The 26,564-nt window shown below is 60.5% G+C and overlaps 1 protein-coding gene across 10 annotated transcripts in view; it reads right to left on the bottom strand.

The window, feature by feature from the left end:
- The window catches only part of SMAD3 (SMAD family member 3), a 112,556-nt gene that overhangs the window by 4,253 nt on the left and 81,739 nt on the right, over positions 1-26,564 (bottom strand). For all 10 annotated transcript variants that reach the window (XM_051821816.3, XM_070054404.2, XM_070054402.2 and 7 more), the window contains exons 2-8: positions 18,255-18,448; positions 17,985-18,116; positions 16,951-17,025; positions 14,282-14,332; positions 5,531-5,743; positions 3,980-4,117; positions 2,110-2,254 (exon numbers count right to left, since the gene is read on the bottom strand). In XM_051821816.3, coding sequence (XP_051677776.1) covers positions 2,110-2,254; positions 3,980-4,117; positions 5,531-5,743; positions 14,282-14,332; positions 16,951-17,025; positions 17,985-18,116; positions 18,255-18,448 — 948 coding nt within the window. The remainder of the gene's footprint in view (positions 1-2,109; positions 2,255-3,979; positions 4,118-5,530; positions 5,744-14,281; positions 14,333-16,950; positions 17,026-17,984; positions 18,117-18,254; positions 18,449-26,564) is intronic.

Below are 26,564 nucleotides of genomic sequence, written 5' to 3'. Positions count from 1 at the left end.
GAGCTGGGGAATGGGGGGAGGGGGGTGGCCCGAAAGAGGTAAACGTGAAGTCAAGGCCAGGGCATCCCCAAGGCCCCGCAGTGGAAGCCCTCCAGGCCAGCTCCTGTGTGTCCCAGGTGGGCACCAGCGGCTCCAGACACAGGCCCGGCCCGGCCCGGCCCGCCGTGGTGATGCGTGTCTGTCTGGCGGAGGGGCGTTCCGAGCAACGCACCAACAGCGCACATGCCTTCCGCTCCCCATGTGCTGATACAATTCCCATCTACGGCCTTATTTTGGAAAATCTTCCGAGCAGAGCGAGCCATGGAACAATTACTGGAAAAAACCGAGGCGCACCCCAAAGCACTCCGTCTCAATTCAGGCTGGCGGATGACGCAGCCCGCAGGCCGGCTCCCCGAGGCTATCTGCTGAGGCCGCGGTGGCCCGTGCCAGCTGGAGGTGAGAGCAGCGGGCCTGGGCCCTGCCCTCGGCCTCCTCGCACAGACAAGGGCTGAAACCCTACTCCCCTTGGCCCGAGACGCAGGAGGGCGGCAAGACTCTTCCGGGAAGGGGCCGCGCCTGCCCGTCGGGCTGCCGTGCGGCACTGCCAGGCGGCGGTGACGCGGTGGGCTGCGAGCACGGCGTGTGCTGGCCCGGCGGCCTGCCGGGGAGGGCGTCTGCCGCTGAGGAGCCCCTTGGGGCACGCAGGGCTGGACGGCCGCAACGCCGCACTGGGCCGGGCACTGCCTGCCTGGCCTGGCCTAAGCACCCCTGCCTGCTGACACGGCCCTGCAGGGGTCCACCTGATGGAAGGGACCATGCGTGGCCCCTTGGACTACAGTCCGGGTGTGAGAAGAGTGAGCAAATGGACTTCCCCTGGCTCTTCTCCACGGAGGGCCGCCTTTAAGTATTTCCCTTTCCCTGTCCTCTCCCAAAAAAAAAAAAAAAAAAAGCTAACACTAATCTTCCACTCTTGTTCCCTACCTGGTCTGTGCCAGGGCTAAAAGGTCAGTTTGGGTGCTTCCCGGCTGGCCTGCTGGGCCTGGGCTAATCTCTGCAGCCGTCAGAAGACGGCCGCCAGTTCTGAGGTCTGACCGCCATGCCGGCTCCACGGGTCACTGGTGCTGGGTTTCAGCAAGACCCCGGAGACCACGGCACTGTGCTCCCCGGCCCCACGGGGCAGCCCCGAGCACGGCAGCCCGAACACGAGGAGGAGGACCGTGCGGGGCGAAAGCCTCTAATGAGAATCTGACTTTCCATAAGTCACGCTCATCTGGATCTCATTATGAACGGTGGCCCCGCGCCAACACTGAAATGGGTTTGGCCTGGGTGCAGAGTGACTGCAAAACAAAATGGGAGTCCAAACATCTGGAAAAATGAAGGGGAGAGTAACTCGCACGGCGCTGGCTCCAGCTGACGTGCGGGTACCGCAGCGTCTGCCGCAGGCACAGGCCGGGAGGGGGGCGGGAGGGGCCCACGGCCCCGCTGGCCGGGGACACTCTTGTTCACCTGGGCTCTGCTCTGCAGACCCACGCCACGGTGTTCCGCAAGAGACAACCACGAGGACCAGGCAGGCCTGCCCCTCATCTGTGCCACGCTGAAACCAGGGTCTGGAATTCTCAATTAAAAAAAAAAAAAATCATTTCTTTTCTGAGCACGGAAACTTGGTTGCTTTGCAATGACCCGGATCTCCTCCTTGCTTCCCTGGGTCTCAGTTCCCAATCCGAGCTCCTTGGGGCTACCAGGGTCCCTGAGTCAGGGCTGGAGCCACAGGGGAGGGAGGAGACAAGGCGGCAGAGGCTTCACTGCCAACACCCACCCCAGGGGAAGCCTGAGGACGAGGCCAAGAGGGCACCGTCCCAGGCTCAGCTTTCCTGCACCGGTGGGGCTTCAGGCAGGTCCCTCTCCCTCCAGAGCCTCAGTCCCCGCATCTGTGCAATGGGCACCCAGCCAACAGCCCTGCCCAGGGAGCCCTGCTGTGGGGAGGAGGAAAACGGGACTCCTGCATTTCCAGCGCCTGAGAAACTGCAGGTGCCGGGGGCACGCGGGCCCCTCCCGCCCACCAGGTGGTGGCGCTCTCTGCTCTGGGGCCTGAGTCCCCTGGCGTGGGGTCCCCCCGCCACGGTCACCAACCTGTACTCGGCTCCCCAGCCTTTGACGAAGCTCATGCGGATGGTGCACATGCGCGTCAGCTGGTAGACGGCCTCGAAGCCCTGGTTCACCGACTGGGCCAGGAGCGCGGCGAACTCCTGGTTGTTGAAGATCTTCAGGTTGCACCCTGCCGACGAGACAGAAGCCGTCCCTGTGGGCTGCTCCCCTGGGGACACGGCCACCTCAGGGCGGGAGGGGGTGGCAGAATGGCTCCATTCCCACGGCTCCCGCGGCCCAGGGTCACTGGCTGCACTAGCCGCACGCTCCAAGCTCAGCACGTGAGGGACGGGCCCTTGGATCTGCCACCCCCACATCAGGGACACGCAGCTGCCCCACGTGCCGGGCAATGAAAGGCTGGGGGAGAGCGGGTGCAGGGACGGGCCTCCTGGGCCCTGCTGCATGTGGTGTGGCCGGCCACCTGGGCTGAGCAGCCCTGCGCCCTGGCAGCGGGCAGCACCACCGAGACGGGCCCCCCAGGAGGTGTCCCGGCCTGCCGTTCCCACAGGAAGCTCATCAGAGGGTCGCCGCTGACAAATCTGCCGTGAGGGCGGGCCAGGCAGGGGTGGCGGGGACACTCACAGCGACGCGAAGGTGTGTGGCTGACGAGACAGCGGCCAGGGCCAGCGGGGCCCTCGCGGGAAGATGGGGGTGGGGGCGGGAGACATGCTGGGCGGGGTGCCCAGAGCGCAGCTGGGCCTCCTTCCCGGCGGCGCGCTCTCCAGGGGCCCGCAGGGGAGCCCAGCCCCTCGCAGGGCAGGAGCAGACACGGAACTCCAGAGGCAGTCCCAGCTCCACCCGGCCATGGCCACTTACTGGCTGTGTGTCCCTGGGCAGGTGGCCTAACCTCTCTGAACTTGCCACCTCAACACAGCTCCTTCTCGCAGAGCCAGACGGACCGGCAGGGACAACACGAGGTCAAAGGTGTCAAGGGACTGTTACCGCAGCCGTGGGCCATCACCCTGTGCGGCGGCCACCATGCCCCTGTCGCCTACTGCTCAAGTGGGCAGGAGAGGCTACGCCGCCCACGAGCCACGGCCTGAGCCAGGCCACACGCCCCCCAGGCTGTGTGCCGTGTGAGAGGCTGGGCCCTCCCGCCTGGGTTTTCTCAGGAAAGCGGCCTCCGCTGGGCCGAGCCCCGTGCCTGACCGCGCTGTCCACGCTCTGGACACACCACCCTCACGTGCAGCCCGACACACCTTCTTGGGGTACAGAGGGACTTCATCAGCCCTGCCTGCTCCACAGCTCCCCAGAAAGTCTCCCCGTCACCCCCAGCATGGCCCAGCGCTTCTGAGCCTCTGCCCATAATGCTCTCCGTGGCTCTACCCCGCCATCTCCCTGTGCCTACTACCTGCCCACCCTCCAAGGCCTCAGTGCCACCGCCGCCTCCTTCAGGAAGCCTTCCCTGATCCACTCCCTAGGTGTGCTGCTCACCTGGTGCTTGGCACAACCCCCTTGGATTAAACGCATCCCTTCCTTTGTCTCGTATGTCCCAGGGGTCTGTGGGGACAGCAATAGAGCCCCATGCACCTCCCCAGACCCTTCCAGCACTGGGCACGGTACCCCTGATGCTGTGTGTGTTTGTGGAATGAATGAGGGAGAGAGGGAAGCCCTACTCTGAGTACCTACACCAGGGCAAAGGGCAGGGGCTCACAGGGTAAAGGCGGGTCCCAGAGACGCTGCACCCGCTCTCTGGAGGTTTGGGAAGGCAGAGGAAGACAGCGGGCACACACAACCCCACGGATCACCACAGTGCCACCTCGGGGTGGGAGAGAAAGGTGGCCTCTCGCCAGCGCCCCAGGCCCGTGCTCAGGACAGAGGAGCTCCCGGGGGGCTGTGGGGGGGGGGGGCTCACCTGGAGGGATCTTGCAGACGGTGGCCGGATGCCAGCCATAGCGCTGGTTACAGTTGGGAGACTGGACGAAGATGGCGCTGTCGCTGAGGCACTCGGCGAAGACCTCCCCTCCGATGTAGTAGAGCCGCACGCCCCGCCCTGGGAGAAGCAGGTTAGGCTGCACCCAGGGCGCCCTCACCGCCCGCCTCGGCCCTGCCCCGCACACCAGACCCAGAGCCCACGCCGAGAACCCAGGCCGGGGAAAGCACCAGCCCACTAGATCCCGGAAGCCGCGGGAGGCTGATGCCCAGAGACCGGTCACCTGACCTCTGACCCCTCGTGCCTGTGCCTGGGAGCTACCCAGTAGGCACCTGGTCAGTGTTCGCTGCTCCGGACATGGTGACTCCCGCTGTCAAGCCCAGGCCCCTCGGGCACGCTCACGTCCTATTTCTCCCCTCCACGCATCCCCCTGAAATGCTGCAGTGGTCCTCTCAGCTGCTCTCCCTCCCACTCTGCACAGCACTCTGGGCGGACACAGATTACTTTTAAGGCGGCTCTGCCGTTCGACCACTGTGCAAACCCTCTGTGCAACCAGGGGCCCCTGCTCCTGCACGGGGACGGAGGCCAGGGCGCTGGGGACCAGGTGAGCGGCAGGTGCGCCCTTTCTGTCGCTTGCCCCGCCTCCCGCCACTCCCCAGTACTTGTTTCCTTCCCTCGGGACCTGGGGGCTGAGTCCACGCTCCACCTGGGGCTCCTCATCCAGAGTTAGTATCTCTTTTCAAGTAAAAGAGCAAAATGGCAGGCGGGACGCAGGGGAGGGGCTGCAGAGCTGGTCCCCACTCCCTGGGGGCCAGGCTGCCCCTGGAGGATGAGCGCACCACCCCAAGACCCAGGCCTCCCAACCACAGAAGTCTCTCTTCCAGAGAGGTCTTCGGTGAGAGCCCAAGGTGCCGAACAAGCAGGCGGGGTTGGTGTGCAGCCTGGGACCCCTCGGCCGTCCCTTGGGGCTCCAGGACCAGGCGAGAGAGGATCTCACTCGCGCCTTCTCTACGGCTCCTCTAAGTACCCCCAGTCCAGCTCCCTGCTAACGCGCCTGGAAAAACAGCAGAAGACGGCCCAAGTGCTTGGGTCCCTGCACCCACGTGGGAGACCTGGATGAAACGCCTGCCTCCTGGCTTTAGCCTGGCCCAGCCCTGGCCATCTGGGGAATGAATGGGTGGATAGAAGATCTCTCTCTCTTTCTCTCTCCCCTCCCTCCCTCCATGTAGCTCTGCTTTTCAAATAAATAAATAAAAAAAAATTTCAGAAAGTTCCCACGGTCTGAGGTCCTGGGGCAGAAACTCAAGAATACCTGTCGCGGGCTGGATACAGGGGCAAGGCGACCCTCGCCCCCCGCCCAGCTCCACCTCCCTTCCGACCCCTATGCGGAGCAGCGGAGGATGTGGGGCCAGGCTGGGACCTGGGCAGGGGGGTCCTCTCCCCGATTCCTGGCCGGGGGCAGAGCAGAGTGCAGCTCGGGGTGCAGGTGGGGGCTGGGGACTGTGGGGGAGGGGCGTGGCGGACACCCCTCACCGATGTGCCGCCTGGTGAGCTCCACCGCCGCGTTCCTGTTCACGTTGGACAGCAGCCCCAGGCAGAAGCGCTCCGAGTTGGAGGGGTCGGTGAAGCCGTCCACGGTCATGGAGGGCTGCGAGGCGTGGAAGGTCTCCCCGACGCGCTGGTTCAGCTCGTAGTAGGAGATGGAGCACCAGAATGCCGGCTCGCAGTAGGTGACGGGCTGCAGGTCTGGGACACAGGGCAGCTCCAGGTCAGGTGCCTCTGCGGGGGCCCCCTGCCGTTTCCCTCCCTCTCAGAGGGGTCTTAAAAACCCCCTACCCTAAGGCCAACAACCCAGTAGGCCCCAGCAAATGGCACAAGAGACGCAGGCACCGGGAGGCGCGCCCCACCAGCCTCAGACAGCGCTGGGTTCATCCAGCTCGTGACGCAGTCTTCAAAGAGGGCCGGGCACCAGCTGGCACCTGGGCGAACCCCGGAGCCGGACCCCGTGAGCTCTCACTGCACCACGACCCCCGCACCGTCTGCTCCGGGTCACCCTTCCAGGGTCCCCAAAGCAACCGCCTCTGCCCCCAGAAAGGGCTTCCGGGCTTTGGCTCTGCACGACCCTGGGCAGCCTCTTAGCCTACTGAGCAGCAGTCAAGCATGCTGCATGTCAAACACATCCCGTGTCAAGCAGCACGTGGTTCCAACAGTGCCCGGGGTATGCAGACCGCGCTGGGGGCTGTGCCTCTCGCCACAGAAACTCATTTCTGAGGTCACCCAGATGGAGCCGGCGCTGTGACATAGCACGTACAGCCATTGCCTGCGGCGCCGGTTCGAGTCCCAGGTGCTCCACTTCCGATCCAGCTCCCTGCTGTGGCCTGGGAAAGCAGTGGAGGACGGCCCAAGTCCTTGGGCGCCTGCACCCATGTGTCCCTTTCCTAAAGCTGTTTGGCGCCACTCTTGCAGAACAGGGGGTGTCTGCACACTTCCTCACTAGCCAACTCCACCACGTGCCCCCAGAGCCCCGGCTGCCGGCAGCGTGGGGATCTGAGAAGAGAGGTTCGGGAAAGCCTCCCTGTGCCTGGGAGTCAGCACTGCTCTGAGACACCTGCCTACTGTGTGCCAGGAGACTTCTAGACCTCCACGGCCAAGCAAAACCTGAGAGAAAAATCCAGAAGCCGTCTGCCCACAGGAGGAGCCCGGGTGCCCCCTGCAGACAGAGGGGCTCACGCCACCCCCTCGGATGAAGAACACGATCTCCCCCAAGCAGGCCAGCGACGCCCCTGCATGCACCGCGTACCCAGAAAGCGCCAGAAGGAGGGTCAGGACGCCCGCAGTCGGGCACTGGAGAACAGGGTGGGCCGTGGTGTCCTGTGCCCACCAGATGCCAGTCGTGCAGCCCACCCCATCCAGCCAAGCTGGGAAAACCACCAATGGCCCCAGACATCACTGTGTCTTCCAGGGGACACAGTTTGCCCCCGTGGGTTTGGCCAGGTCACAGAGCAGCTTCAAGGCCAGGCGGGCGGCAGTCAGTCCCGGGCACAGGGCCGCGGCGTGGCGGCGAGCTAAGCATCAGGCTCTCGGAGCTCCAGCTTCCACGCTGCCCTCCCCAGCTGCTATGTGTGGGAGGACGGGAATAAAGGGCAGGGCACACAGTGCACGCACACAGTAGGCAGCGCTGGCAACAGCGACAACCACCTGGCTTATGTTGCTATCTTAACTTCCATCCCAATTAGGGCACAGCATCCCTGTGCCCTTTCCCAGGGTGGAGCAGGGGGCAAGAGGAGGAGGAAGGCAGGGGACCTAAGCCGCTGAGTGGGGAAGCGGGAGTGCCCGGGCCCTGGCCTCTGAAGTGGGGCCGAGCCACGTCAGCCACGTCAGCCACGGTCAGCCCTGGCTTTGCTTGATGCTTCAACATTCCAGTGAGATAAGCTATATCCTAAACAATGCGGTCACTAAAATGCGAGCTATGTTGCTTTGGAAACTTTGAAAAAGAGAAAGGAATGTTAAGTGCAGTGCAAGCATTCCAAGGGGCTGCCGGCCGCCACGGCCCAGGTGCAGGCTCCAAGAACCTTGCCGCATGGCTGTGGGGACAGGCTCTCCCTCTCTGGCCTCAGGGTCCGAGTCTGTACAAAGCCTGAAGTGGACTAGAGGCCTCTAAATTAGACCGCAGAGGTCACCATGCTTCTGACCCGAGTCGGCCTCAACTGGCAGCTTTGGCTGCTCTGGGCTGGCCCCGGCTTACTCAGCAATGTGTAGAACAGAACAGTCTGCGCCCCTCAAAAAAGCCCTGTCCGGCACTCCCTGGGCTTAGTTCAGGCAGGAGAGAGAGAGCAAGCGAGCGAGCTAGGCTCCAGGGACACTGACCGAACCCTCCAGTCAAAACAAGGCAAGCCGGCAGGCCACCCAACGTGTGACACGCGCCAGACCATGCTCTGCAGTCAGCCAAGGGGGTGGACGGGTGGGCTTCATGGAGACGCAGATTCAAAGGAGTGAGTGAGGCTCCCGGGCCCGGAGGCCCTCCCAGGCTGATCTGAGCCCTTCTCCAAACACCCCTGCAACACACACACACACACACACACACACACACGACACTGTGGCAGGAAGCACTGGGCCCAGGCTCCTGACACATCGTTAGGAAGGCAGTGCCGCTCAGGCCAGCAGCACAGTGTGAAGCTGCCGTTCCCGACGGCGCTGTCTGGACAAGCTGCCCCGCGTTCAGAGGCAGGACGGAACCAGCGGCGCTCAGCCACGTCCTCTGCAAACCACCCTGCCCTTGACCTCCCCTCCAGGGCTCTTCCACAAGATGGGCGGCCACCAACTCTGGGCTCTGCCCTGTTCAGTGGCATTAAAATAAAAAAATAACTGGGCGCCCATTTCTTTTCCCCTGAAGGAGGACTTGCCCACACCATGGTTAGTCTAAAGAAACAAAACTTCAGGACTCTGGAAGGGCTATACAAACGGGATACAGAAAGGCTGCAACTACTGAAAGAGCACCCAAGTTGGTTCTGAGCTTCCTAGCAGACCAAGCGAAAAGGGCAACCACCACACAACAAGGCGCTGGCTGGTGGATGGGTGATGCATACGGTTCCAGAAGGGAAGCAAAGCTTGCCCAGGGACTGAATGTAACAGGAAATCTCGGGGGGGGGGGGTGGCACCCCTCCCCCACACCAAGCACTCATTCACTCTAGCAGGCCTGGGGCTCCCCAAGAAACACAGACGCCATTTAATAGACAGCTGCTTCTTGAAAAGGCTCCTGTTGGGGGATGGCCATGCAGGGGGCTGGGTGACACCCCTCCCCCTCCCAGCCGAGAGCGCGGGGAGGTCACCAAGCTCTCCTGAAGGGACAGTGGGTGATCTGCTGGGGTCCAGGACCCTGCACACCTGGGGTGGCTGGCAGCCGACAGCAGGTGTCCAAGGCCTTGCAAGCTCACAGTCCTGCTCCTGGCCAGACTCCCGGGTCTGTGCTAATCTCTCCTCCCAGGGCAGAGGTGTCGCAGATGCGGGAACCTCCAGCTCCAGCCTTGCTCAGCCCTCCCGCTCCCCCTCCCCCACCCCCCCAGCATGCTGTCGGCCAGACTTCTCCAGTGACACGGGGCACTTAATTCCCGGCTGGCCCCCTGCCAGCCTAACACACTGGCTGGCTTGGGATTGCAGCCCTGTTCCAAGCTGGCACAGACTTTCTGTTTTGTTTAAGGAAAAGCAAACAGAATAAAACCCAGAAGGCACCTCTTGGATTAAGGGATGCCTACTAAAAACACGTGTGAGAGATTCAAATCCGGTACAGGAAAAGGCGGGGAGGCAAGACGGGGAAATTAACTTGCTGCCATAAATCCAAAGTGCGGACTGGGCGAAGGCCAGGAGCAGGGACGCTTTAAGGCTTAAGGTGAACGCAGAAACGGAGGGCTCTCTCTGGGTCCTACTGCGCACCTGCTCAAGGCGGCTCTAACCCGCTGTAGGAGCTTCCACGCTCCCCGCGCACACCCACCCTGCCCCGTCCTTCCTGGCCCTTGCTTTTCCCTCTGCCTGGGCTGCCCTCCCCCAACTCGTCTGCATGGACCAGGCCTGTGTCACACGGCTGTGACACAGGCCCCTACAGCCTCGTGCAGAATTAGCCTCTTGTGTCCCAGTGACCTGCGCGCCCAAGTCTCCTGTGCTACAGGGTAACTCTCTTGTCCCCAGCCCACAGGGGCACTAATTCCAACCCATCTCCCCGAGGACTCCAACGACAAACCAAGAGGACGCAGAGCCCCATGCTCCGGCCGCCTGTGAGCCGCCGGAGTGGCAAAGTCTCGGCAGCAGACTTCCGGTCATTATGTGGCTCGCCTTTGACTTCACAAGCTCCAGGGGACTGCAACCAGAGGCAGCCTGGGAAGAGGGCCGGGTGCAGCGGGCGCAAAGACTGCGGCCAGGCCCCCTCCCGCCTCTGGCTGCCAGGCCACCCCTGCCTCTCCCCTGCACTCTGCCCCAGGCACCCTGGGGAGCCGCGGCAGCTCCTTCCACTCCAATGCATGCAGCGCCCCAGGCACTGGCAGCACCTCCGGGTGCTCGGTCAGCGCCCCTCCCCGCCTGGCTCACTGCAAAGCAGGAACAACTTACTCACAGGCCCGGTCGGCTCACTACCTTGTTCCTCTCCCCACCTGCCCCCTCCTTCCCCTCTGCTCGCCCCGATCCTCTGACTTAACTGCTTTGGAAATTCCCAGTGAGTCACCCTGCGCCGCCACCGTGCACAATAACAGGGCCATCACCTGCTCCCGACCCCTTCCCTGCAAAACAAAGGCCCCAGGGCCTCCCAACCCTGCATCAGGGGCTCCTTCAGGATGCCGGCTCCTGACCAAAGTGGCTTCACTGTGATGGCAGCAGACTTGACCGGCCCCAGATCCGAGCCCAGGGCTGGTGCCTGGAGTCGGGAGGAAATGAGAGAGGAAGCCAGGTGCTCTGCGCTGCATTCCCTTGTGTGTAACAACTTCATTGCCCTTTCTTTAAAAGAAGCCATCCACGGTCCTGTTTCTGTCTTCACCGAGGAGCGGCTCGCCAGGGGCTCCGTCCTCCAGCCAGGGGCACGCTGGCCATGCAGAAGCGCAATGGCCGCCCTGCTCACGGCCTCCACCTCCCCACCTCTGATCTGCCCACTGCTGCCCCCTTCAGAGTCCCCTGCCCCACTGGCTGCTGCGGGCCCATCTTCGCCCTGCCCCAGCCCCTTGCCCGAGGGAGCCCCAGGAGTCCCTCTCTGTCCTGCTCCACCGAATTCACCCCTGCCATGGCCCCAGCAGAAGCCCCGGTGTCAGCAAAGCGTCCGATGAGCCGGCCGCCGAGCTGTAAAGAGATGCTCTCGCGGTGGCCAGTCTGGGGGGCGGGGGGCGCTCCCTCGGGCTGTCACCACAGAAGCACCCAGGCGCTGCAGGGCAGGCCTTCCTACCCGAGCCCACCGTGAGGAAGGCTCTCACACGGGGGACCAGCAAACCTGTGCCTCCAGCCCCGGACTCTTCCGTGACCTTCCAGGGCCTTGTTGGCCACAGCAGCTTCCACCCCAAACCCGCCTCGGGCAGGAGGCCTCCCAGGGTCCCAGCCACAGACGACCAACACCCCCAGTGGGTCCGGGCCAGCCGGCTGCCGTTTCTCCGGGCACTCACGCCGGCCTCTGCCGGAGCAGCAGCTGCAGGCCTGGCGTTCTTTTGCCTTTGCCTCCAGTAACTTCCCCTAGGACTCAGAGTCCGCACGGTGGCCAGGTGAGCCTCGATGAAGCTGTCACCAGATAACCTGCTGCTTGAGAATCCACCATCGCCTTTGCTCTGCAGGCAAGAGGGGCTCCAGCACGTGCTCTGTGCCCACCGCAAGGGCCCCCAGCCCTTGCAGCCTCCCTCTCGGCACTCCTGACACCAAGCACAGGGCCAGCTAGCCCTGCCACCTGCAGTGCCCCCCCCAACCCCCGCCCCCGGCCTGGGCCTCGTGGTCGCCCACCTGTCACCCTCTCCTGAGTCTTCCCAGCTCACGCACCCTTCTTCTTCCTCCTCCTCCTCTGCACCTGGCACACCGCCGTCCAGGTGGATACCTCCAGCCACACCCCACCTAGGCTGTGAATGCCCGCGTGCCCCCCGCCCCCAGCTCTGGGCCCTCACATCGGGACAAGGAACTCAGCAAAGGAGACTTGGTGACGGAATGCAGAGGAGAGCGCGGGCCAGCCTGGGTGCACCACGCCCCCTCGGGGACTTCCTCGCATCCACTTCCTGTCTTGTAATTATTCGTGGATCCCAACAAAGTATGGCTCCTTGAGGACCAGCCTGTGATTCCTCCTCACATCCCCCTCCTCCTCTTGCCTGGACTGGCTGCAGTGACCAGGCAGGAAGTAGCTAGGGAATGAATGAAAGAGTGAGGAGGAGATGGGCAAGCAGGCAGGGTCCCACCCAGGGGCCACCAGCTGACCTCTGTCCCCAGCTGAAAGCTCACCAATGCCCGTTTGGAGCCTGTATCTGAGTAAGGAAGACAGGGACAGCTGGTCCAGACGACCCAGCAAGGCAGTGCCGCATGGCAGGTGCGCACGGGCCCCCAGCAAGGCAGCTGAGCCCCCAGCCAGCTTCCCCACCGCCGAGCTGCGGGATCAGCTATGCGTGACTCGGCCCGCTCCTTGGTTTGCTAATCTGTAAAGTGGGCTAAGATGGGAAATTGCAACACTTCTACTCTGAACAGTAAACAGGATGTACTCAAGAAATGCTTGCCAGTGCAGTCACCATCTTCAGCCCTCTCCCCCCACCCCCCACCGCGTCCATGAGATTTGGAGATGGGCGCCGAGCGGGCGAGGGGCCGGTCAGCGCGCGCCCGCCCTGAGTCCCCACCCTGACTCGCTAGCTGACTCGGCCCCGATTCACACCTTCCCGGCAGAGGTGGGACTTGCCCGGAGCCAAGCCGTGTGCACTGTGCCAGGCCAGGCAGGAGGATGTCCCGTCCTGGCTGAGAAATGACCGAGGAATTCCCAGCCCTCAGACCAGCAGCCTGAGGAAGGGGCAGGTCCCCACTCAAGCGCTGTGTCCTCCTGGTCCCCAGCCACTTCCTACCGCTGGGGACAACTTCCTGGCTGAAGCGTGTCCCTGGGGGCACAGCAGCGGCCTCCAAGCCAGCCCACAAGCTGGGGGGTGTCCGAGGCAAGTGTCTGCTCCAAAGCCCAGCAACCCAAAGTAGCCCCCTGGACACACTGTGGGTAAAATGGCCCAGAAAAGAAACCTCAACCAGCCAAGCTCAGAAGCTGAGCGCTCTGAGTCAAGTTCACTGCCGTGGCCTTTCATTTGTCAAGTGTCAACACAGCTCCCAGCCTTCAGAGCTTGTTTTGAATAACTCAATCCTTTCCTATCAGGAATGTGACCTTCCCTCTGCAAGGCCCAGCACACACCAAACAGGTCCCCCAAGGTCACAGCTCACACTGCCCACACGCCAGTCTGTTCTAGACGGATCCCAAGCACCTCCCGATGTTCCCGACGAGGACTTTCTTTATCGGACACTATCAATCAAGGTTGCAAACAAAGGGGCACAAAAAGCCAAGCCAATCCAGGCTCCTTCGCCAAATCATCCACCCTGGCTTTTTCCTGAGCCACAAAAGTCAGCCCCACCGAATAAAGCCCAAAGCAAGATCAAACTCATATCTAAAACTACTAGGCCAGAACACAAAAGATTCTCAGGGCGGGTGGTGGGTACGGCCATTAAGATGCCACTTGGGATGCCTGAACCCCACGTGAGAGGTCCCGGCTCTGCTCTGATTCCAGCCTCCTGCAAACGTGCACCCAGGGAGGCAGCAGCAGGGGACGGCTCCAGCACTGGGGCCCTGCCACTCATGTGGGAGATCCGGGTGCAGCTCCAGGCTCCTGGCTTCAGCCGTGGTGGGCATACGGAAAAGAAATGAGCAAATGAAGATGAATCTTTCTGCCTATCCAATCAATTTTTTAAAATCCTCTTCCATAAAAGCGAAACAGGCATTTTATTTGGTTCAAGCCCTTCTGCGGGCTCCATGCCGAAGCCACGAGACATCCCACGAAGCTGGAGAAGCGAAGGTGGCTCCTGGTGTTAGGAGAGGGGATCCTGGAAACACCATCCCAGAGCCCGCCACCCTACTGTGGACACGATGCTCAGCTGCTCCGAAACACCGCAAGATAACGCAGAGCCACAACCCGGGCACCTAGAGACGGACGCTCGCTCACAAAACCACACCAGGAGAAGCGAGCGTGAAGAACGCAGCCCCGCACTGCCGTCCCTGTGGCGCAGAGAGGCACTGTGACGAAACCAGGACAGTTGTGCTGGGGTGGTGGGAAGATGGGCACGCTTGCTCGTTTGCAAATTCCTCCTACCAGCGTGTTGCGTCTGAATAACAGTGACAGAACTGTTAAGATGAACACAGGACATCCTGGTGCGTGCACGGGAAACAGGTCTGCGAAAGCCACCCTCTGGAAACTGCATGGCCGTGGGAGGCTTTGCTCCAACCCAGACCCGGGTGCTGGGCTGGCCACGGCCCCTGCCCTCCTGGGCCTCAGGCTGGGGGCACTTTTCCTTCACTCGTGTCTCACTCACCTCCTCCCAGGGGAAATGCGGCCCCAGCACACGGCTGCCATTCTGGCCACTGCCGTTCTCGGGTTTCCCCGCTCTAGGGTGACGGCAGGATCACAGTCACCAGAAACATCGTGGACTGCACTGAGCCAATGGTGGGGGGGTGCTCCCCTTCTGAGCCCCCTCCGCACGCTGGCCACCAGCCAGGGCTACAGCTCCAGGGGATTCTACCTGTGTTGACCAGGACATACTTACCCAAGTTATTGTGTGCTGGGGACATCGGATTCGGGGACAGGTTTGGAGAACCTGCGAGGCAAGACATGGCTATGAGGCTTTGTTAGGGACGCTTGGCCTGGAGCACTTCCGGAGCGCTTCTATCAGAACAGGGCATCTGGCACAGCTTGGGACACCCTCACCCCGCAGCACAGCGCCTGGGTTTCAGTCCCAGTTCAGCTCCCGACTCCAGCGTCTTGCTAATGCTCACGCTGGCAGGAGGCAGGGGATGGCGCAAATACTTGGGCCCCTGCCACCTGTATGGGAGATGCAGATGGAGCTCCTGGCTTTGGCCTGGCACAGTCCTGGCTGTTGCAGGCATTTGGGGAGTGAATCAGTGGATGGGAAGTGTCTCTCTCTTTCTCTCTCTTTTCTCTTTTGGCATAAAGAGAGAGAGAAAGAAAAAAGAAAAAAACAAGGAAAGGTTGAAGCTGGTAGGAAGAAAACCCTGGCCTGCGACTCCATGTTGCAGGAGAAGGCGGGACCCGCACCCTGGGCCCGTGGAATGAATGGGCCTCACGGATGACCCCGGAGATCTCCTCCATGATTTGACAGCTTTTGGCTGCTGCTGGGTTCTCAGCTAGGCAAGGCCGCCCCTTTTCCTTTAAGTTATGCACCTGCCGTGTGGCCCACGCCCCCAGGAAGAGGACAGGCCCAGGAAGCTCCTGACCCCAGCTGACCAAAGAACAGGTGGGTGCGCATGGGAGGAGCCCCACCCACCCAGGCCTTCCCTGCACCTCTCACCGGCACACAGGGATCAGCCTGCAATGAAGGCCAGTGGCCATCTTCCCCAGAGCCCCCTCTTGCCTGCCCCCTCTTGCTCCCGCTGTAACAAAGCCGTGGAGGGTTCTTTATTTACTAACCGCCCTCTGGTGTCTAGGTCCACCCTGAGATCCCCCAGCCCCTGCTGCCAGCCCGGCACTCGCCTCAAACCTGGGCCGCCCTCAGCTGTTCACAGAGGGTCTTTGATTTGGCTCCAACTCAGCCTTAAAGATAAGCTTCAAAACGGCTGCTCCACTTCCAATCCAGCTCCCTGCTAATGCACCCGAGGAAGCAGCAGAGGATGGCCCAAGTGCTCTGGAGACCTGGAGGAAGCTCCTGGCTCCTGGCTTCGGATCTGCCTAGCTCTGGCCGTTGCGGCCATCTGGGGAGCGAACCAGCAGACGGAATACCTCTACCTCCCTCTCTCTCACTATGCCTCTCAAATAAATAAATCTTTAAAAAGTTGAGACTGGCCATATAGAAATGCTTACACTAGGTACTCAGCAGGCACTCAATAAACTTTTGCTTCCTGATTTGTGGCAACTGAAATCATAAACCCCAGGAAGGCTGTGGCACCTCCTCCCTGGTCTGAATGGCTGTGTACATGGACGGGGTTGGAGGTGCAGGGGGCCAGAGGCCCTAGCACTGGCAGCCAGCAGGGAGGCCAGGCCCTGAGCAACTGCTCTGGGGTGTAACTGAGGAGCCCCACCCATTGAAGCCTGGCAGACAGACGGCCGCAAGCCTAGCACCCCCTTTGGATAGATCTGATTAATGTGCCCAGCAGGGCCCTGCATGGAGGCTGAGGGAGGGAAAGGGGGCAGGAAGCAGGCAGAGGAAGCGGAAGGAGGGACAGCAGAGGGTGAAGCCGCGCACAGAGCGTCCCTTCTGGTCTGCATCCTTTGTAACAGCAGGCACTGCACACGCGGACAGTGGCAGGGAGGCCCGAGAGCAGGCAGAGGGAGAGGAAACGGCAGGTGGAGGGAGGGAGGGAGGCTGGGGTGCTGCCTGGCTGGCCGGCTCCCCGCGCCAGCCTCCCCTGAAGGCCGGAGGCCGGCGGCGACGTCCATGACGCACGTGTGTCTGAGTCGCTTTTGCTCTTCTCTCCTGGGCTCCGGCTCCCCGTCCAGAACAGGACACCTGCTAGGCAGCCTGTGCCTCCTCCCCAAGAAACTCTCGCTGACAACTCCAGAAGCTGCTAGCCTGGAGCCAACTGGGTCCCACAGCGAATGACGGGGGGTGGGGGGGGACACCCGGGGACACAGCAGCAGAGAGCCAGGCCGGGGCCCTCCCGGGGGGAGCTGCCCATCTCCTCTGGCCACCGCTCAGAAATGCTGACTTCAGGGGCCTCTGCCAGGCAGCCAAAGAAAAACCCTCCTCCCCTTCAGGCTCTCGCCCCACCCGGACCTCCTGAGCTGATGGATTCCACCTGCCCACCTGCCCACGGCCACACCTCAGCGAGGTGCAGACCCAGCCGGGGGCCCAGACCCAATGCCAAATGGCCTGCCTGGCTGCACCAGCCCCGAGTGCCAGGCCCTCTTCTCTCTCCCTTCTCTGGAAGCCACACTGAGCTCACCTTATTCCCAGAATCTCCCCACTCCCTACACTCTAGCCCACCTCATACCTAAACCCCACCAAGACCCAACTCGGGAGACCCCTCCCCTGCCAGTCCTGCTCCCTCCCCAAGCCGCCTTGGTGGCCCTGATGCCAGCAGGGCCCTGCAGGTCTGGGCGGCTCAGTCTCCTCCTCTCTTCCTGGTATCCCACACAAACTCGCTTGATAGATACTGGATAGAAAGACGGGAGGCAGGGGGGTGAGGGGAAGGGGGCAGGGAGAGAAAGGGAGGGCGAGACCCCAGCGGAGGAGGGCAGCCTGTTGCCCCCCCGACTGACCTGCGTCCATGCTGTGGTTCATCTGGTGGTCGCTGGTCTCTCCATCTTCGCTCAGGTAGCCTGGGGGCGGGGTCTCTGCCATCAGAAGGCAGCTTGTTCATTAAAAGGCCTCTGACCCCCTCTGCAAACCTCACCCCTTTTCACACCACCATGCCAGCATCGGGTGGCTGCTGGGGCACGAGCTCTGGGTTCCGCTGTCCCCATACCAGTGCGCCACAGCTGCCCACCTGGGTTGTAACCGCCTCTGCCCCTGCCAAGCTCACTTTTCCCACCCTTGGAAATCGGGTGAAGCCCCCGCCTCCTCCAGTGAGGCCTCCGGAGCCACCCCCAGGCCCTGACTTACCCCCTGAGCGAGCAGCGCCACCTGTGTAGGACCTGAGCCGGGCTGGGCAGTAGGTCGCTCCCTAACGTGCGGACCCAAGCACACAGGCCTGGAGCCGACCTCAGCACAGAAAGCTAAGCCGTGGAAGCCACGTCTGAATGCCAAGGCCCCACAAGGCAGGCAGCGGGATCGCAGCCCCAGCAAGCGCAGGCTTCCAAGAGGCTGCCAGGGCTGGTGATTCACATGTTATTCACATGTAAACGAGGGGCATCAAAAAAAAAAACAAAAAAAACCACAAAAAACCAAGAGCCCTGTGGACGTGGAGCTGGGTCCTCCTGGCAGAGGAAACGCTCCAAGTGGGCCTCCCGGCGTGAAGGCCAGGGGCACTCACAGCGCCGCTCCCCTCCTGGCTGCCGGGCCGCCCGATGGGATTCCGCCCAGCAGCAGCCCCGCCAGGGCCGCGAGGGCGGTGAGAGAAACACGGCATTGCTATTTCCGCTTCCAAAATAAATGACTGCGCCGAGGCTGGGCGGAAGGGTCACGCCGCTGAGCCGTGCCAAGAAAAGCATCGTTAGGGAGCGGGGAGCTGAGGCCACGGGTTCTCTCCCCACAGGGCTGCGGTCCTGAGTCAGGGGCCCCCGGGGGCCAGCGCCGGCCGGCCAACCAGCCGGACAGAGAGGGGGTCCCCCCACCCCCTGCCCCGGGGGTGTACCTGGAATATTGCTCTGGGGCTCGATGCCCGCGGGGAAGTTGGTGTTCTCGGGGATGGAATGGCTGTAGTCGTCCAGCGGGGGGAACTCGGCCGGGATCTCCGTGTGGCGTGGCACCAGCACAGGAGGTAGAACTGCCAGGGGGGGGGGGGGACACAGCAGACACCCACTCAGGGCCCGGGGCCAGGCTGGCACCACAGCCCTGCACCCCGAAGCCCACCCCAGACCCTCCCACTCGCCCCGCCAGCCCCGATGGCCCAGGCCGGGCGTACCTGGCGTCTCCACTCTCTGATAGTGGTAGGGATTCACGCAAACCTCATCCTTCTTCATGTTGAAGGCAAACTCACAGAGCTCCATGGCCCGCAGCTCGTGGTGGCTGTGCAGGTCTGGCCATCGCCACAGGCGGCAGTAGATGACATGAGGGAGCCCCTTCCGATGGGACACCTGCAGCCGGCCATCCAGGGACCTGCGGGGCAGGGCGGGAAGAGAGGGCCACGTGGATTTGGGCTTCCTTCTGCTGGCAGCTCAGCAAGAAGCTGCCCCTCCCCCTGCTCACCGTCCAGCCGCTGAGGTCCCGGGAATCAGAGATTCAGAGCTGGAGGGACCCCAGGAGAAAACAGAAACCAGCCCCACCCCCAAGCTGGTAGTGTGGGTGGGTGTGGCCCCCACCAGCCCTCAGAGTGCGTTCTGCAGGGACCCCAGAAGGGGACAGCACTGGAAAAGGGCCAGGAGCCACCCGTCTGGCAGAGGTGCAGAGGGGACAGGAGCCAATGAGACACGGCGGCCGACGGCGAGAGGGACGGCAGAACACACCTGCTACCCGGAGGGCTCTCACATCCTCCCAGTCCCTCCCCTGCCCCCCCCCCCCCCGTCTCTCTCTCCCGTTCTTGCGTGCTTTGTGGGGTGAAGCAGAGCAGGAAATGGGGGAATGGGAGGGAGTTTAAAACAGCAAAACCCACAGGCCAGGCCCCTCGGGAATTCCTTGGCCTCCATCCGAGACTCAGACTCAAGCGTGAAAGCCACAGGGGCCGCGCATACAGTGAGCGGGAACACCAGCGGCGCCCTGTGTGGCGACCTGGCCTCACGACGGCTGTAATCCAGCGTCGCCAGCTCAAGCGTGACCCCTGACCCACAGCTGGGTCCCAGGAAGCTTGCTGGAAGGGCAGACTTGGAGCTGACCCCCCATGAACTGCATCCGCAGAAGGGGGGTCCCAAGGGGACTCGGGAGTGGAAGAGGGGATGAGGCAGGGGAGGCCTTATTTGGTTCGGGAAAGTGACCTTGTGGTCACAACAGACCAGTGGAGCAGCAGACCCTGCTTCCCTGGAGGTTAGAGAGTCCAGTGGGCAAGACTGCTGTCAATCAAATAACCAGACAGCTGCAGTGCAAACTAGTACAGGGACCCACCATACATACACACACACACACACACACACACACACAGTGTATGCCAGGGGCCGCCGGTGTGGGCAGCGGGTTAGCTGCTATCTGCAATGCCAGCATCGCATGTAGGCACTGGTTCAAGTCTCAGCTGCCCCACTTCCGATCCAGCTCCCTGCTAGTGCGCCTGGGAAAGCAGCAGAGAGCACCCACATCTGATATCTAGACGGAGTTTCAGATCCTTTCTCCAACTCTGCTTTTCAAATCAATCAATCTTTACATTTTAACGGTATATGCCCATGGGACCCCACTGTGCTGATGGGATGGACACAGCACCGCTGAGGAGGTGATGGCTGGCCTAAAGGTCCAAAGGATAGGCAAGAACCAACCAGGCAAAGAGGTATGGGGACAAGGACTTTCGGGGGGGGAGCATGTGCAAAGGCCCTGTGGAGGGTGGGCAACATGGTAACACAGGAAGAATAGCACGAAGGCCAGAGTGAGTGGAAAGCAGAGCAGGGCAGCTGGGTGCAGGGAGGCCGGAGCGGCAGGCAGGGCTGACTCTGCAGGGCCTGGAGGCCATGAGCAGGGGCTCTGCCATTTTTCTACAAGCAGCAGTAAATGGCTGTGCACGTGGAGGGTGGGGGACAGCGGGGCCCCAGGCCAATCCTGTGTGCGTGTGACCTGGGGTGGGCCAAGTCCCAGAGAGGGACACTCAAGAAGGAAGAGGTGTCCCGGGGGGAGGCAAGACTGCTCACCAGGCAGCGGCACACCCTTCCCAGGAGCTGGGCAGGGCTGGCAGGGACACACCTGCAGGCTCCCCGGGACCAGGGACACTCCTCTGTCAGGGTACCTGAAAAACCACCATCAGCTCGCGGAGCGACAGAGGAGCGCCTGGGGCTCTTCCCTAAGATGCAGAGGGAAGACCGCCAGGTTCATCGTCAGAAGACCTGGGGTCAAGACGTGGTGCCAGTCTCCCAGCTAAGACACCCAGGGCAAGGCACGGGCTCTTCAGGGCCCTCAGCTGTCCCATCCTTAAAATGGAACTCTGGCCCACTCCTGACTTCAAGAAGCTCAGGACCCACTTGGACACGCTTGGTACGGCACCAACGAGTGGACGGTACGTTCTCCGTGACAGCAGCCACTCGGCAAACCTGGCTCTGAAGAACTGAGGGGAGCTGTGGGGCAGACTGAGAGAAAGGGAGATTGGGAAGTGGTGAGGGGGAGGGAGAGCTATTCAGCCATTCTCACTCTCACGCAAAGCCACCAGAGGCCCACAAATTAGGGAAGTGGCCACATTCGCTCATCAGGGTTTGACCGAAGCCCCAGCAAAGGGCCTGCCGGCCACGGTGGCCGTCCATGCAGGGGAAGCGCCTGGGATAAAGACTCAGGCCAGCAGCGAGGGAGGAATAGGGCTGTGGAGGCCCCTGTGGGCACTAGGCCGGGCTGGTCCTCTTGCACACAATTTACTCGGATGATATTCTGTGTTTAAAAGGTCAGAGAGTTAGGGTCATCCAGGCAGTGCAGCAGCGGCATCAGACTGACAAGCAGGTCAGGGGACCTTGGACAAAGTCCACCAAGAGTCACAGGCACGTGAGCGACGGGCTTCTACCAAAGCCCCAAAGAGCACTGAGCCGGGACAGGACAGTCCGTTCAGCTAAGGGCAATAGGGCAAGCAGATGTGTGACCTTCAGCCTACACCTTGCACCTACCCAAAAATTAACTGCAGTGGTCCGAGTGCAAACTCGGAAAGTTTTAGGAGAAAACCTGTAACCTTGGGCAGACAAAGATCTCCCAGCCGTCGCACCGGAAAAATATTCGTTATGCAGAAGCTGATAAACCGGACTCTAGCAAAATGTAGGCTTCTGCTCTTTGAAAGAAACCATGAAGAGACTATAAACACAAGCCACAAATGGGGAGAAAACATTTGCAATGTATACAGCTGGTAAAGGATGTTTCCAGGATATATAAAGAACTCCAAAAACGCAATATTAAGATAACCATCCGGTTTTTTAAAAAACAGGCAAATGAGGACAGTGGATAAAAAGGCATGCAGACAGCAAATTTGTGATGCAAAGATGCTCTGTTTTATCGTAATTAAAGAGTGGATGAAAACTGCAAGGGGATGCCACTATGTGCTTGTCAGAATGGTGAAAACTAGACCAAGCAGGCCACGTGCTGCGGAGTGATGGAACTCTCACACGCTGTCAGTGGGAATGTAAAATGGGACCCAAAAAAATTGCCAAGTTTCCTAAGTCAAAAGCATAAGCCTACGGTATGATCCACCCACTGCACTTCCAAGAGAAAGTGTCTATCCAAGGGCTTCTGGGTGAACCTGAGAGCCTCAAACAGAAAACTGCCCAAAGTATATCAACGAATGATAGACAGGCAGTGAGCCAGCCATGCCAGGGATACTACTCAGCAACAAAAAAGCATGAACTACTGATACGCGCGACAGTACGAACCAATCTAAAGAGCGTGATGCGGAGTGAAAGAAGCCAGACACGGGTCTGCTTATGTAAAATTACAGAGCATTTAAAGTAAAGAAAAAATGCAAATGCATCTTCAAAAAGCAGGTGGGGAGCTGCCTGGGCAGGCGGGGGTACCCAGAAGGTTTTGGGGGGTGCAGCTATGTTAATTATCTCGACTGCAGCAGTGGCTTCACAGGGAGCCACGCGTCACCACAGGCTGCAGACACGGGCAGGCTGTTACTTGTACCAGGGCCACCATCACCAGTCTGACCCAGCAGGGCTTTCTAGAAGTCCCTACCCCTGCTTCTGGGCCATGCTCCCCCCCAAGCTCATGACAAGGAGGGCGTCAGTAGCTTCCCCACAAGCCTGGTCCAAGGCCTGGGCTGCCCAGAGCCCAAGTCTCGCTCTTTTTCTCTGTCCCATGCAGTAGCTGATGCAAACGGCACACCCCTCCCCTGCCCTGCAGGGCACAGGGCCCAGCAAGTGAACCCACTGGTCACTCTTCCTTGTGAGCTGATGCAACCACGGTCATGCCTGCATCCAGAGAGGGATCTATTCACGCCCCCTTCTCCTGACCCAGCCTCTGCACCCCCTCCCGATTCAACAACCACACCCAGCGGCTTCCTGAGACCCCCAAAAGGCTGTCTCCAGCAACTCCCTGGAGTTCCTTCGACAGAAGGTTTTAATCTTGCAATATATTCTTCCCTAAGCCAAACAATTTCCTGCTACAGGAAAATAGGTTTCCTCCCATTGGCTCGGGAAAGCCAGAGCCCCAAGCTGGTGGTGAGGGTGGGGCCTGCCAAGGAGCTCCCGGGGCCAGAGGGCGGGGCTGGGGCCTCCACACAGCAAATACTGCTCCCAACCCCTTTACCAGGGAGCAGCTGCCCACAGCTGTGGGGGGAGGAGGGCGGAGGCTGGGAGCACAGCACCCAAGTTCCCGAAAGGCGCCCAGATCTCTTCAGCACCAACTGCTGCGCAAGAACACCCTCCCCTGCCTGGCTCAGGGAACTCAAGGGCAAGTTCAAGGGCGTGGAACTGGTAAAGGGCAGAGTCGCATCCAAACCCAGTCCAGTGCAGGGAAACGGGGCTGGGGGGTGAACAGTGGCTTTTCTGCTATCCAATGCAGTGTCACTCTTGGGAGAAGTGGCTTCTACCACATCTCAGGCATGGTGCCAGGGACTTGGGCAAAATCAAAAAAGAACACAAACTGAATTTGTTAGCACTCTCTTGGTTCAGTTGAAACCCACTGTACTTCATACATATACACAGCCCGGGACCCTCTGACCCCTTTCGGAGGAGGCAAGCTTTCTTTGTGACTTGCCTATAGAGCCGTGGGAGCGACTGGCACCGCTTGCCAAATGGGTCACCCCTCTGTGTCCTCGCCCTCTGCTCTGTGGCTCTGCCCATCCCCCACCTTGGGGGAGGTGGACCTTCTAGGGGGCCATTGGCATATGAGCAGAAGGGACGGGCGCTACTGTGTGTTTCCGCCTGCCACCGCCAGGGGACTTCCCCTCCAAGCCCCAGCCGCTACTGCCCTGTGGCCGGGACCCTGGAGTGAGCACTTGGGGAGCAGGCTAAGCATGGAGCCCAGCCCAGGGCAGCCACAGAAGCGCGCGAAAGCGCAGGTGATCATTCGCAGCTGCTGGATCTTAGGAGTGAGCTGCTACACAACAGTAGCTGATGAATACACTCTCTCCACCAAGGCCCTTACAGACAGACTGAGACAAAGAGCGCCTGGGAGGTGGCCCAGCTCCCCAAAGACCCCAGAGGTAACACAACGGTGCTTTAAGAAATTCGTAGATAATTTGCAAGTTTCTTACCAAACACTGAGAAATCCTTTTTTTTTTTTGCCAAAAGATTCATGTTCCGTGAACTTTTAGAAGATGTTCTCACATGTATGGACTTCGATTTTTTTTTTTTTTTGCAACAAAATAACATCTTTTAATTCTGGTCTCTACAAACCTTTTCACCTTTACCTAAAGGGTGAGACTCAGATTGTGGTCCCGACCTTGAACACCAACCCACGACAGGACCTAACCACGTCAGCGCTTCACAGTCAGTCTGCATTCAGCATGAACTTACACCAAATCCTCATCGCACACTAATTTCCCGCTGGGGTCCCCAGAGCACATGAACAACTCGACAACCAGATCGCTAGCATCGACGCCATCTCGCTTTATTGATCCTGAATCTTCACAGGTTTCGCCTCCCAACGTCTGCCACGGACGAGGGGGGCTGTTTATGAGCTCGGAGTCGAGACCCCACACGCGTCAACATGCGCAGCTCCGCCTATCTCTGTCACTGTCTCGACATACAAACCACCTGCCCTCCTGGCAGGAAAATCCTCCTAGTCCACTCTTCTTGAGTTTCACACTGGGGTGGGGTGGGGTGGCGCGGGGGCCTCCACGTGGACTTCTTTTCCCTTTCTGATTCAAAATAAACAGCAAGGCCTGAGGGGCTTCAGGCTGGGCTGCGGGCTCCCGCAGCAGCCCTTCTAGAAGGCAGACCCAGTCCCGCTGTGACTTTAAAAGCCTCTCACGCTGCTTCCTCGTGGCCTCTGCTGCTTTTTAATAGGCAAATATGAGAGCACGCCTTGATTTCATCCACGCACTGGACAGCTAGGACACAGAACAGCACACGTGCTGTTCTCCAAACAAGAGACACACGGATCCGGGGTCGTCGCCCACCCAGCATTCTCTCTCTCTCTCTCTGATGGACACAGCCAAATCCAAAGCTTCCTCCATCCAGAGCTGGTACTGTGGGCTGAGACCCCTGGCTTGCAGGTGGCCAACCACACAGGCCCACGGTTCGGAGAATGAAGTGTCTTGATGAGGCGACACTGGGGTTCACCCCATGTCCCTCTGAAACCCCACTATGCAGAACTGTGACAGCTGGCAGTTGAAGCCCCAGTGGCTTTCATTTTGTGGTTGAGGGAATGCTGAGTTGCGTCCAGCACCAAAGTCACACAGCAAATTACAGAAGCACGACCGCGGCCTCCCAGTGGCTCCCCTGTACCTGCTAACAGCACCTATGAGACGTGTTTAAGTCCATTTCCCCGCCAAGGTAAGTGGAGAACAGAACACTTTTTTTTTTTTTTGCACTGCATTGGAGCTGCCCACGGGTCTCACGCTTCGTGACAGCCAATGTTTTTCATTTTGTTTTCTTTTTTTTTTTATTTGACAGATAGAGTTAGACAGTGAGAGAGAGACAGAGAGAAAGATCTTCCTTCTGTTGGTTCACCCCCAAAAGGGCCGCAACGGCCGGCGCTGCACTGAAGCCAGGAGCCAGGTGCTTCCTCCTGGTCTCCCATGAGGGTGCAGGGACCCAGGCACTTGGGCCATCCTCCACTGCCTTCCCAGGCCACAGCAGAGAGCTGGACTGGAAAAGGAGCAACCAGGACTAGAACCCGGCGCCGCAGGCGGAGGATTAACCAAGTGAGCCATGGCGCCGGCCATGTTTTGTTTTCTTAAAAAAAAAAAAAAAAAAGACTGAGCAATTGGTGGGTGACCTTGGGTGAAAGACAAATTACACTATCTTTGTCCTTTCTGAAGCTGGAAATTACAGTCAAAGAAAGAGTTACAAGCAAAAAGAAATCAGGCTGCGAACTGAATCTACTGGGGCCAGGCACCTTCAATTAATTTTTCTGAAACTGTTGTTGTTGAATTAAACTCCATTCCCAGCATCGGGCTGTTTCTGCATTTGGCGCCGGGAAGGAGAGATCTAGCGAGGCGAGGTGGTGGCCTGCAGGTTCTGGATAACTGATGTTTCCCAGTAAACTCTGCCACAGGAACCCCATGCTCTGCCCAAGCACCTCGGAGCTTCCAGAATGTTCTTGCCGAGCACATTTTTTTCCTTGTTGGGATTGGCCCACAGGAAGAAGCGGGGACCAGGATTTCACAACCCTCGATATCATTCGCTGAGCAACCCGATTCCCCTGGGAACTCGGGAATGGCCTCTGCTGCTTCTGCCTTCCACGCTGCCAGCTGGGGGTGGGGGAGGGGAGCCCAGTGAAACGGCAGGCCAAGCGCCTGGGCCGCCCTGCACAAGGCCGCTGGTGCTGTCCTCAGCCCGCCAGCTCCCTGCCCGTGCCCAGCAGCCGGCTCGGGTCCAGGCAAATGGGGCAGCCTGCGGTGGGGGTGCGGGTCCCTGGGGTTCTGTCCTGTGGAACTGAAGCCTGAAGATGGTCTACTCGCTTTGCTAATAGGTGGCTCATGGAACATTCAGGGCGCTGGCAGCCCTCAGCACGCTTCACGGGCTTAAGGCCAAAACACGGTTCGGCCCCTCGTTCACAGCAGTGCGGCCCGCAAGCTCACGCAGGCGGCAGGGAGGGAGTCAGGAAGCAGGTGAGTCTGGATGCCCGTGCCCTTGCACCTGGTGAGCTGGGCCTCCCGCTTCGCGGCAGGGCAGCTGATGTGGCTTCTGGAAAACAGATTAACCTGCAGAGAACAAGACAAAATGCCACGCGCGAGTCCCAGGACAGACGGGCTTTCTTGGGTCTGTGACATCACAATGCTCCACGTGGGGAAACAACAAAGCTGAGTGCTCGGGGTGGGAGTGGGGCACATGCAAGTCTCAAAATTCTAACTTTGGGGGTTGGCGCCACGGTGCCAAGGGTTAAGCTGCCACCTGGGACAGCTGCAGCCCAAGGGCTGGCTCAAGCCCCAGCTGTTCCACGCTTCTCCATTCCAGCTTCTGCTAATAACGGATATCCAGGGAGGCATCAGGCGATGGTCCAA

The sequence above is a fragment of the Oryctolagus cuniculus genome, chromosome 12, assembly GCF_051225735.1.
Source record: "Oryctolagus cuniculus isolate XC-2025 breed Fujian yellow rabbit chromosome 12, ASM5122573v1, whole genome shotgun sequence".
NCBI classification, from domain to species: Eukaryota; Metazoa; Chordata; class Mammalia; order Lagomorpha; family Leporidae; genus Oryctolagus; species Oryctolagus cuniculus.
This window is presented reverse-complemented; position numbering and strand designations above follow the sequence as displayed.